We start from the raw sequence: 12,616 nt of genomic DNA, 5'->3' as shown, positions 1-12,616 counted from the left end.
CGGTAAAGCTCTCTGTAGTTCTCCTGATCTGGATGTTCAGATCGCTGTATCCCTCCTATATGTAGTACCATGAGTCTGGCAAACAAGACTATATCCCTCAGGACTCAGGAAGTTGCAGTCTTGGTACAGTAGCTCCCATGCTAGCCCTCAGGACTCAGGAAGTTGCAGTCTTGGTACAGTAGCTCCCATGCTAGCCCTCAGGACTCAGGAAGTTGCAGTCTTGGTACAGTAGCTCCCATGCTAGCCCTCAGGACTCAGGAAGTTGCAGTCTTGGTACAGTAGCTCCCATGCTAGCCCTCAGGACTCAGGAAGTTGCAGTCTTGGTACAGTAGCTCCCATGCTAGCCCTCAGGACTCCGGAAGTTGCAGTCTTGGTACAGTAGCTCCCATGCTAGCCCTCAGGACTCCGGAAGTTGCAGTCTTGATACAGTAGCTCCCATACTAGTGGGCTAATTAAAAGTGCAGGGGGGCACAGCTGTCATAGCTGGAGTTCATGCTACTGTTTCCAATGGCCATAGTGTTACTATTATCAAAAACCTATAGATTGTACCAATAGACCATGTGACACCGTGCTACACTTGCAATAACATCTGCTAACCATGTGTATGTGACCTATAAAATGTGATTTGATTTGACATAAAGAGTGTTGTAGAAGAGTAGGTGTCTGCAACAATTCATTTAAATTCAGTCAATTCAGGAAGTAAAATGAAATACAAACCTTGGCTTGCACTAACTGAAATGGTTGTACTAATTGAAGATGGTGCTGTCCCTGTTCAGAATGGTGGTTCAAGTGGAGAGCTGATCATCAAGAACACCCAGCTGAAGCACTCTGGACGTTACACCTGCACCGCCCAGACCCCTGTGGACAACGTCTCCGCATCCGCTGACCTGGTCGTCAGAGGTATGTCTCACACACACACACACACACACACACACACACACACACACACACACACACACACACACACACACACACACACACACACACACACACACACACACACACAGAGAACTAGAGTTGACAAGGTGGGAGGTAGGTGAGTGCTAGACAGAGAGTAGGAGATGATTGATGCACATTTTCTCACTCTCTCATTCCACCCTGTGTTTTGTCTCATTTGTGCTCCGTATATTGGTTTATTAAACAGACATCTCATTTATGCTTCCTATATTAAGGTAAGATGAGCTGCCCTCTGAAGGACACAGTAGCACCTTTAAACTAAACTCTTAGCACAGAGGGGGTGTCATAAAATAGCCTGGAAAAATTGTATTTTTACTACTTTATTGGGCACGAATAATTTTATGAAGTGTGTGTGTGCATGCGTGTGTGTGTAAGGGGTTATAAGTCTATCCAGAGTAACCAGACCATGGCTGCTTTACTGGCTGATCTGTTAGCTCCGTGGCTCCATCACAGTGGTGGAAATACCACTGTAGGAGTAAATGTCTTCTGTCCTGGAGCCTGGTCAGCCACTGGGGAGGAGGCACATGTTAGAGGCTCACGCCATGGCATTTTTAAACACACTGCTGTAGATATCTGAAAAAGGTCTCCCGGAAGGTTAGGTTTTTTTATGTCGCCTCCTCAAAGAGCTTGAGAATGAATTCTCCGGTGTTTGTGTTCTTTGGTAGCCAGAGAACTGTCTCTCCTTAGTCATTTCTGCTTGGCATTCTATTTCCCTTGAAGCTAACATGTGTGAACTAAACTCCTACAGTACGTTTCCAAGGTGATGTCTGTCATACTGTACTCCGTAATGCTGCCATGATGATTCATGTTTTCACCTCCACTATACCTGCTGAGTGAAGCCTTGTCTTACAGCCCCTATACTACTCCTATAGGCCCCTAAATATAACATTTCTCTCAGTGGAAAAAGTCTCTTTAGAATGAGGCTAAGAGCTCTAGCAGAGAAAGCAGTGATCCGGTTTGTGTCCCAAATGGCACCCTATTCCCTATATAGTGCACTACTTTTGACCAGAGTCCTGGTTAAAAGTAGTGCACTATAAAGGGAATAGGGTGCTATTTGGAACGTAGAGTCTGTGTGCGTTGATCCTCATCGTGCCCTCGTGGTTGTTCTTTTGAAGCAGGGGCTGACAAATGGGCAGGTAAATGGGCTCAGGCTACGACGACGATCCCAGAGTGCAGTCGAATCAAAAAAAGGCAGAGACCCTGGCTTGCAGGCATGCTTAAATGGAGTGTCAACACACAGACAGGATGGAGATGAAAGATGACCATTTATCAATTCTGACAACCAGGAAGTAGATTTAGGTTACACCAGAGAAACAGCGCACAGCACCTGTATTTTACTATCACCATCTCATTATTATTATTATCTTATTATATCTCTATGATAATAATATGAGCTGTATCTGAATATGTCTGTGTATTACAACAACGCATTGTTGTCTTTCAATGGGGGAAAAACAGGAAAACGCAGTGGCTTAGAATTTTGTATTTGACTGTTAAATTATGCTTTTCTCCCATATGCCATTCATAATAAACTAGTCTGTCTCTGGAGCTTGTCCCATTGCACAGACCCTGGCCTGCACCGAGACATGGATTCAGAGCTTGCTCTATTCACCCGTCCGCTTCCACACAACAATACAACAAGCCTGAAAATTGACTCATTTGTGTAAAAGATGTCACTAATATGTTCCAGTAAAACGACTCTGGGCTTCTTCACACACACACACACACACACACACACACACACACACACACACACACACACACACACACACACACACACACACACACACACACACACACACACACACACACACACACATCCCTCTCTCTCTCTCTGGCAGTCTATAGTCTAATCACCTTAGTTCTCTGGGTGGATTCTGTGGCAAACATGAAAGAGCAAATCCTGCTTGATTTCTGGGGCCGTCTGAGGCTAAGGCTGTGGGTTGAGAGAGAGGGAGACAGGCAGAGAGGGAGTGACTCACCCCAATAGTCTGGATTTTCTATTAGACAGTCTTTCTAGTCCTCTCTCTCTCCTCCAGGAAGGGCAGAACTACCAAGAAAAACAGTAGATTAAAAATGTCTCTCTCTCTGGCTTTTAGGCTTGGTTGATATGTCAATTGCCCTAAGTAATGTGTTAATCCACCAATCTAAGACTGAACGATCTGGTAAAAGTGTAACTTCAGTGGAAATGCCTGGTTTTGACCTCCTGTTTTACATACCTGGTTTTGATGTGCTGTTTTACAGCCTGGTTTTGATGTGCTGTTTTTGATGTGCTGTTTTACAGCCTGGTTTTAACATGCTGTTTTTGACGTGCTGTTTTACATGCCTGGTATTGATGTGCTGTTTTTGACGTGCTGTTTTACAGCCTAGTTTTGATGTGCTGTTTTTGATGTACTGTTTTACAGCCTAGTTTTGATGTGCTGTTTTACATGCCTGGTATTAATGTGCTGTTTTTATGCATCAAACAGATTCCATTATTGTAGTCTTAACAGGCAAGACATCTTGCCAAGTCTTCTTCCATTAGCAGGATATTGAAACATTGGTTAATCTTGTTGGTTTTGTTTTGGATTATGCGACGTGTGTATGCCTATTTGCTGTGTATTTTTGTAACAATTATCACCCATCAAACCTCTCAACCCTCTCCTCCCCCCTCCGTTCCCCCTCCTCCCCCCTCCGTTCCCCCTCTTCCCCCCTCCAGGTCCCCCTGGGCCTCCAGGTGGGGTACGTGTAGAGGAGATCAGGAACAAGAGTGTCCGTCTGATCTGGAGCAGGGGAGCAGACAACCACAGCCCCATCTCTAAATACACCGTCCAATGCCGGGACTCGTTCTCTCAGGAAGACTGGAGAGATGCCACCACATGTGAGTTAAATAAATAGCACCATCCATATTGTAGACTGGTCAAATAAATACCCTAAATGTGTAGGTCTGATCTTGCAGTTTGTGCCGCCACTTTTAGAAACCATACTAGTGTCTCCTCTCCAAGCTTTTCTGTCTCTAATCCTACTGTCTATCTATCCAACAAAATACATCAAATAAACCCCATGAACAAAAACGACTGGCCAAATAAACCGGAGCGTCGAACAGAGCCGGGGCTGGTGCCAGCTCTGGCTAAGAGCTAGGTACATAGATAGACACATGGTGGATCTCCTAAAGAAGCAAACAGAGACTGAAACCACACATCAGTTCCTCACAGGCACAAGTCCTAGGTCAGCATTTACACAGAATGCAAAACAAAGTTCTGTGCGTTAGTCTTTAGGTGCTGTACTGTAGCACCGAAGTAATCCAACTTGTATGAAAAAGACGTCCACGTGCTGGTAGCATTTTAACACACGTTATGCTGATTTCTCTGATACTTCTCTGAGGTGATACTATGGGTTTCTGTGTACAGTGCATTTGGAAATTATTCTATTCTAAACTTGATAAAATGTTGTTGTTTTTTTATCCTCACAATCTACACACAATACCCCATAATTCAAAACAATTCAACGTTTTTTTTACATTTTTGCTAATTTATTCAAAATAAAAAACTGTATTCAGTATTCAGACCCTTTACTCAGTACTTTGTTGAAGCACCTTTGGCAGCGATTACAGCCTCGATTCTTCTTGGGTATGACGCTACAAGTTTGATACACCTATATTTGGGGAGTTTCTCCCATTCTTCTCTGCAGATCCTCTTAAGCTCTGTCAGGTTGGATGGGGAGTGTCGATACACAGCTTTTTTCAGGTCTCTTAAGAGATGTTCGATGGGGTTCAAGTGCGGGCTCTGGCTGGGCTACTCAAGGACATTCAGAGGCTTGTCCCGAAGCCATTCCTGTGTTGTCTTGGCTGTGTGCTAGGGTTGTAGTCCTGTTGGAATGTGAATCTTTGCCCCAGTCTGAGGTCCTGAGTGATCTGGAGCTGGTTTTCATCAAGGATCTCTCTGTACTTTAATCCGTTAATCTTTCCCTCAGTCCTGACTAGTCTCCCAGTCCCTGCCACTGAAAAACATCCCCACAGCATGTTGCTGCCACCACCATGCTTTACCGTAGGTATGGTGCCAGGTTTCCTCCAGACGTGACGCTTGACATTCAGGCCAAAGAGTTTCATCTGACCAGAGAATCTTGTTTCCGTTAGGTGCTTTTTGGCAAACTCCAAGTGGGCTGTCATGTGCCTTTTACTGAGGAGTGGCTTCCATCTGGCCGCTCTACCATACAGGCCTGATTGGTGGAGTGCTGCATAGATGGTTGTCCTTCTGGAAGGTTCTTCCATCTCCACAGAGGAACTCTGGAGCTCTGTCAGAGTGACCATCAGGTTCTTGGTCACCTCCCTAACCAAGGCCCTTCTCCCCCGATTGCTCAGTTTGGCCGGGCAGCCAGCTCTAGGAAGAGTCTTGGTGGTTGCAAACTTATTCTATTTAAGAATGATGGAGGTCACTGTGTTCTTGGGGACCTTCAATGCTGCAGAAATATTTTGGTACCCTTCCCCAGATCTGTGCCTAGACACAATCCTGTCTCAGAGCTCTACAGACAACTCCTTTGATCTCATGGCTTGGTTTTTGCTCTGACATGCATTGCCAACTGTGGGACCTTATATAGACAGGTGTGTGCCTTTCCAAATAATGTCCAATCAATTGAATTTACCACAGGTGGACTCCAATGAAGTTGTAGAAACAAGGTTGATCAATGGAAACAGGATGTACCTGAGCTCAATTTCGAGTCTCAAATCAAATCAAACTTTATTTGCCACATGCGCCGAATACAACAAGTGTAGACTTTACCGTGAAATGCTTACTTACAAGCCCTTAACCAACAGTGCAGTTCAAGAAGAATGCAAATTGTCAATGTGAATTGTCCGGTGGCGATTTTTATGAGTTGTTCAGCAGTCTAATGGCTTGGGGGTAGAAGCTGTTGAGGAGCATTTTGGTCCTAGACTTGACGCTCCGGTACTGCTTGCCATGCGGTAGCAGAGAAAACAGTCCATAACTTGGGTGACTGGAGTCTCTGAAAATGTTATGGGCTTTCGTCTTACACAGCCTATTATATAGGTCCTGGATGGCAGGAAGCTTGGCCCAGTGATGTACTGCGCCGTTCGCACTACCCTCTGTAGCGTCTTACGGTCAGATGCCGAGCAGTTGCCATACCAGGTGGGGATGCAACTGGCCAGGATGCTCTCGATGGTGCAGCTGTAGAACCTTTTGAAATTCTGGGGGCCCATGCCAAATCTTTTCAGTCTCCTGAGGTGGAAAAGATTTTGTCGTGCCCTCTTCACGACTGTCTTGGTATGTTTGGACCATGATAGTTCGTTGGTGATGTGGACACCAAGGAACTTGAAACTCTCGACCCGCTCCACTACAGCCCTGTCGATGTTAATGGGGGCTTGTTCGGCCCGCCTTTTCCTGTAGTCCACGATCAGCTCCTTTGTCTTGCTCACATTAAGGGAAAGGTTGTTGTCCTGGCACCAAACTGACAGTTCTCTAACCTCCCCCTATAGGCCGTCTTATCGTTGTCGGTGATCAGGCCTACCACTGTTGTGTCGTCAGCAAACTTAATAATGGTGTTTGAGTTGTGTTTTGCCACACAGTCGTGGGTGAACAGGGCCCCAGTGTTAAGGATCAGCGTGGCAGACGTGTTGTTGTCTACTCTTACCACCTGGGGGCGGCCCGTCAGGAAGCAGGATCCAGTTGAAGAGGGAGGTGTTTAGTCCCAGAGTCCTTAGCTTAGTGATGAGCTTCGTGGGCACTATGGTGTTGAACGCTGAGCTGTAGTCGATGAACAGCATTCACATATAGGTGTTCCTTTTGTCCAGGTGAGAAAGGGTGGTGTGGAGTGCAATTGAGATTGCGTCGTCTGTGGATCTGTTGGGGCGGTATGCGAATTGGAGTGGGTCTAGGTTGTCCGGGAGGATGCTGTTGATGTGAGCCATGACCAGCCTTTCAAGCACTTCATGGCTTCCGACGTGAGTGCCACGGGGCAGTAATCATTTAGGCAGGTTACCTTCGCTTCCTTGGGCACAGGGACTATGGTGGTCTGCTTGAAACATGTAGGTATTACAGACTCGGTCAGGGTGAGGTTGAAAATGTCAGTGAAGACACTTGCCAGTTGGTCTGCGCATGCTTTGAGTACACGTCCTGGTAATCTGTCTGGCCCAGCGGCTTTGTGAATGTTGACCTGTTTAAAGGTTTTGTTCACATCGGCTACCGAGAGCATTATCACACAGTCATCCAGAACAGCTGGTGCTCTCGTGCATGCTCTAGTGTTGCTTGCCTCGAAGCGAGCATAAAAGGCATTTAGCTCGTCTGTAGGCTCACGTCATTGGGCAGCTCACGTCTGGGTATCCCTTTGTAGTCCGTAACATCCGACGAGCGTCAGAGCCGGTATAGTATGATTCAATCTTAATCCTGTATTAACACTTTGCTTGTTTGATGGTTTGTCTGAGGGCATAGCGGGATTTCTTATAAGCGTCCGGATTAATCTCCCGCTCTTTGAAAGCGGCAGCTCTAGCCTTTAGCTCGATGTGGATGTTGCCTGTAATCCATGGCTTCTGGTTGGGATATATACGTACAGTCACTGTTGGGATGACGTCATTGATGCACTTATTGATGAGGCCGATGACTGAGGTGGTATATTCCTCAACGCCATTGGATGAATCCCGGAACATATTCCAGTCTGTGCTAGCAAAACAGTCCTGTAGTGTAGCATCCGTGTCATCTGACCACTTCCGTATTGAGCTAGTTACTGGTACTTCCTGCTTTAGTTTTTGCTTGTAAGCAGGAATCAGGAGGACAGAATTGGGGTCAGAGTTGCTGAATGGACAGCGGGGGAGAGCTTTGTATGCATCTCTGTGTGTGAAGTAAAGGTGTTCTAGGATTTTCTTTTCCCTTGTTGCACAAGTCCCCGGCCACTAGGAGCGCCGCTTCTGGGTGGGCATTTTCTTCTTTGCTTATGGCCTTTTAGAGTTGGTTGAGAGCAGTCTTAGTGCCAGCTTCGCTGTGTGGTGGTAAATAGACGGCTGCGAATAATACAGATGAGATCTCTCTTGGTAGATAGTGTGGTCGACAGCTTATCATGAGGTATTCTACCTCAGGTGAGCTATACCTCGAGACTTCTTTAATATTAGACATTGCGCACCAGCTGTTATTGACAAAAAGACACTCCCCCACCCCTCGTCTTACCAGAGGTAGCGTCTCTGTTCTGCCGGTGCATGGAAAATCCCGCCAGCTCTTTTTTTGTCAGTTTCTTTGTTCAGCCACGTCTCGGTGAAACATTAGATGTTACAGTTTTGGTAGGATAATCTAAATAGTAGGTCATCAATTTTATTTTCTAACGATTGCACAATTGCAAGGAGAATGGAAGGCATTGGGAGTTTACTCACTCGCCTCCGGCTTCTCAGAAGGATCCCCGATCTGCGTCCCCTTTTCCGGCTGTCACGCCCTGACCTTAGAGAGCCGTGTTTTTTCTCTATTTGGTTAGGTCGGGGTGTGGGGTGGGCATTCTATGCATTCTATTTCTTTGTTTTGGCCGAGTATGGTTTCCAATCAGAGGCAGCTGTCTCTCGTTGTCTCTGATTGTGAATCATACTTAGGCAGCCTTTTCCCACCTGTGTTTGTGGGTAGTTGTTTTCTGTTTTGTATTTTGTACCTGACGGAACTGTTGGCTTTTCGTTTTGTTATTTTTGTTAGAGTGTTGCTTTGTTTAATAAATCATGAGCACTTACCACGCTGCGCTTTGGTCCCCTTCTTCCGACGAACGCCGTTACGCCGACGTCTTTTCTTCACGCAAAATGCGTGGATCTGGGCCTGTTCCAGTGAAAGCAGGATATCCTTCTCGTCGGACTCGTTAAAGGAAAAAGTTTCTTCCAGTCCGCGGTGATTAATCGCTTTTCCAGAAGTTATTTTCGGTCATAGGAGACGGTAGCAGCAACATTATGTACACAATAAGTAAAAAAAGAAGTTTACACAAAATGCTAAAAAAATTACAAAATTGCACAATCGGTTGGGAGAATGTAAAACATCAGCCATGTTCTTCGGCGCCATCTTTAAGTCTCATAGCAAAGGGTATGAATACTTATGTAAATACGGTATTTCAGTTTTTTATTTTCAATACATTTGCAAAAATTACTTAACCTGTTTTTGCTTTGTCATTATGGGGTATTATATGTAGATTGATGAGGATTTTTTTTAATCCATTTCAGAAGAAGGCTGTAACTTAACAAAATGTGGAAAAATGCAAGAGGTCTGAATTTTTTCCGAATGCACTGTATCTCTGTCTTTGTAGCTCCTCCGGATGTGGAAGGCAATGCAGAGACAGCCATGGTGGTGGACCTGTTTCCCTGGACAGAGTATGAGTTTAGGGTGATAGCTACCAACACCCTGGGGACAGGAGACCCCAGCAGCCCCTCTCCCAAAGTCACCACGTTGGAGGCAGGTAAGGGTAATGGACCTGGTGCTGAACCATCATGGCATCCTGAGTCACCTTGCCTTAGTTCTGAAGTCTTCGCTACCCCAGCTAATGCCTAGGCTTTAGCTCAGCAGACGAACACAGGGAATCTGGTTTTAAGTTTAACATTGAAAATGTAGGCCTAAAGTAACAATTCTAAAAACAATAATATTTGCTAGAACACGTCTTACTAAACCAGTGGTGGAAAAAGTACCCAATTGTCATACTTGAGTAAAAGTAAAGATACCTTAATAGAAAATGACTAAAGTAAAAGTGAAAGTCACCCAGTAAAATCCTACTTGAGTAAAAGTCTAAAATATACTTAAGTATCAAAAGTATAAATAATTTCAAATTCCTTATAATAAGCAAACCAGACAAAAAACTGCTTAAGTAGTACGTTCAAGTATTTTTACTTAAGTACTATACACCGCTGTACTAAAACCATGACAGATGAGATAACAGAACATATCTTACTAAACCATGACAGATGAGATAACAGAACATATCTTACTAAACCATGACAGATGAGATAACAGAACATATCTTACTAAACCATGACAGATGAGATTAGAAGATCGAAAGCCAGTGTGACATCGGTCCCATAGGAACGTTTAAGGTGTTGAAATTGGCAGCACTAGTGATATTGATGTGATATTTATAAAGCCGATGCTGCATCAGTGCTAGTGCCAACTGAAGGGTACAGTCTATGTTTTTTGGCATTGTGCTGTGTGGACAATGGCCAGTGTTCACAAAGAGTCTCAGAATAGGACTAGGATCAGTTTGACCTTTTTTGATCGTAATGAATAGGATTATATCGACAGGCAGGACCTGATCCTAGATCAGCACTCTGTGATCAACTATCCTAGCTCAACACTCAGATGTGCTTTGTGAATACTGGCCTGTGAATGTGAACTCAGAGCTTGGCATCTCCTGTCTCGTTGTAGTTCCCGTGGTGGCGCCCTCAGACATTGGCGGCGGTGGCGGGACCAGCAAGGAGCTGACCATCACTTGGACGGTAGGTCTAGCCAATGCGCCATCTTTATTTCTGTCTCTGCCAGTGGACTGTGGCCACAAACTCAGCTTTTCTCCTAAATCTGATCTGACAGCAGCCAGGAGCAAGCCAATATAGACAAGCAAGAGCAGAAGTTTGATTTCAATTCAAATTAAACTGCAGCGTGTGCAAAATACATGTCGTTTTTGCTATGTCCTTCTTGCAAGGCAGTGCAGAATAGCTATGTTAGCTATTTTTACATTTTAGCAGATGCTCTTATCCAGAGCGATTAGGGTTGAGTACCTTGCTTAAGGGCCCATTGGCCGATTTTTCACCTAGGGATTTGAACCAGCGATCTTGCGGTTATTGGCCCAATGCTCTTAACCGCTAGGCTACCTGCCACCTGTTCCTAGAGGAAGCTATGTTCCTGTAAGAAGAGGCGAGAATAGACGTCAGACCACAGCACATCCATAACAGTACGGTTTGAAGGAATGACTGTCAACCAGAAGTGCTTTTGTATCTGCCTTTACTCTCTCACTTGTTCAGACTCACAACACAATCACCAGCAAAACAATAAATGATTGATATCAACCATTAGCTAGCCTCCATTTCTGTGTTTCCCTCTGACAAATTCCTATAGGTGTCTTGGGCAGATTGCCTGGCAGCATCAATCTTACAGCAGTTGGTTGATGTGATGAAGCTTGTGTTTAAAGGTCAGGTGTGTGTGTGTGTGTGTGTGTGTGTGTGTGTGTGTGTGTGTGTGTGTGTGTGTGTGTGTGTGTGTGTGTGTGTGTGTGTGTGTAATGTGTAGTGCCTGATGCATGTACATCATGCAGGACATTTGGTTTGATGGGGCCTGAGCCAAACTAGGAGATGAGGGTGGACAGGCTGGTCTAATAAATCAAGGAAGTGAGGCACGGGAGAGGCTGGACAGGCTGGTCTAATAAATTAAGGAAGTGAGGCACGGGAGAGGCTGGACAGGCTGGTCTAATAAATCAAGGAAGTGAGGCAAGGGAGAGGCTGGACAGGCTGGTCTAATAATAAGGGTGTCATAACTTTGGAATAAACAGTCTCTTAGAGACACAGTCGTCATGATAACTAGAATAATATTATATATTATATAAACCCATTTTAGAGAGATTATAACTCCTTATTTTGATCCTGGACATTTTCTTTTCACTTGGCATAACTCTGTCAGCAAGGATGGACCATGAAGAGGTGACACCGCCTGTCGATAGACAACAAGGTCCTGTGTGGATCGTTCTCTTATTGTTAACTGTTCAACTCTATTTCCCGTTCCCTCTACCTCCAGCCGGTGCAGCCGCAGTACTACTACGGCCGTAACTTTGGCTACATCATCGCCTTCAAGCCTCACGATGTCTACGACTGGATGAAGGTGACTGTGGTAGACCCCGAGGCTAAACACTACGTCCACAAAGACTCATCCATCCCCGCCTCCACAGAGTTCCAGGTCAAAGTCAAGGCTTTCAACATTAAAGGAGAAGGACCCTATAGTCTCACGGCTGTCATCTACTCTGCACAGGACGGTAAGCACAGATCTAAGATCAGCTTACTCCTCATGGAAAGCCCAACCTTAATTCTACGTGGGAAAACAGAAAAACGGACCACAGATCATTGTATTCTGTCCGCAACGTAAAGAGACGGGGGTCTCTTCAGAAACCCACACCTTCCTATCGCTCAGCTGTTTCAATCTGTCAGTGTCAATTACTTATCAGCACAGTGAATTTTTAATTGAGTGGGAAATACTTAATAACTAATGATGAATGTGGAGAATTGTAATAGCTTTAGAATGCAAACCTTTCCTACCCAAACCTCCCTCCCACCCTCAACTCCCTCCCACCCTCACCTCCCTCCCTCCCCCTCACCTCCCACCCTCATCTCCCTCCCTCCTACCCTCCCTCACCTCCCTCCCACCCTCACCTCCCACCCTCATCTCCCTCCTACCCTCCCTCACTCCTTCCAAACCTCCCTCCCTCCCTCCCTCCCTCACCTCCCTCCCACCCTCCCACCCCTATCTCCCTCCCACCCTCACCTCCCTTCCTCCCACCCTCACCTCCCTCTCACCCTTACCCCCCTCCCTCACCTCCCACCTTCAGCTCCCTCCTACCCTCTATCACCTCCCTCCAAACCTCCCTCCCTCCCACCCTCAACTCCCTTCCACCCCTGTCTCCCTCCCACCCTCACCTCCCTCCCACCCTCACCTCCCTCCTACCCTCACCTCCCTCCAACCCT

General features: G+C 45.8%; 1 protein-coding gene across 5 annotated transcripts in view; it reads left to right on the top strand.

Moving 5' to 3' along the window:
* The window catches only part of LOC106561641 (contactin-1a), a 164,364-nt gene that overhangs the window by 138,279 nt on the left and 13,469 nt on the right, over window positions 1–12,616 (top strand). For all 5 annotated transcript variants that reach the window (XM_014125783.2, XM_014125784.2, XM_045688469.1 and 2 more), the window contains 5 exons: window positions 777–900; window positions 3,656–3,817; window positions 9,211–9,360; window positions 10,317–10,387; window positions 11,676–11,910. In XM_014125783.2, the coding sequence (XP_013981258.1) occupies window positions 777–900; window positions 3,656–3,817; window positions 9,211–9,360; window positions 10,317–10,387; window positions 11,676–11,910 (742 nt within the window). The remainder of the gene's footprint in view (window positions 1–776; window positions 901–3,655; window positions 3,818–9,210; window positions 9,361–10,316; window positions 10,388–11,675; window positions 11,911–12,616) is intronic.

Source organism: Salmo salar, chromosome ssa10 (assembly GCF_905237065.1).
Source record: "Salmo salar chromosome ssa10, Ssal_v3.1, whole genome shotgun sequence".
NCBI classification, from domain to species: domain Eukaryota; kingdom Metazoa; phylum Chordata; class Actinopteri; order Salmoniformes; family Salmonidae; genus Salmo; species Salmo salar.
Note: the sequence above shows the minus strand (reverse complement) of the source record. Positions and strands in the feature narration are given on the sequence as shown.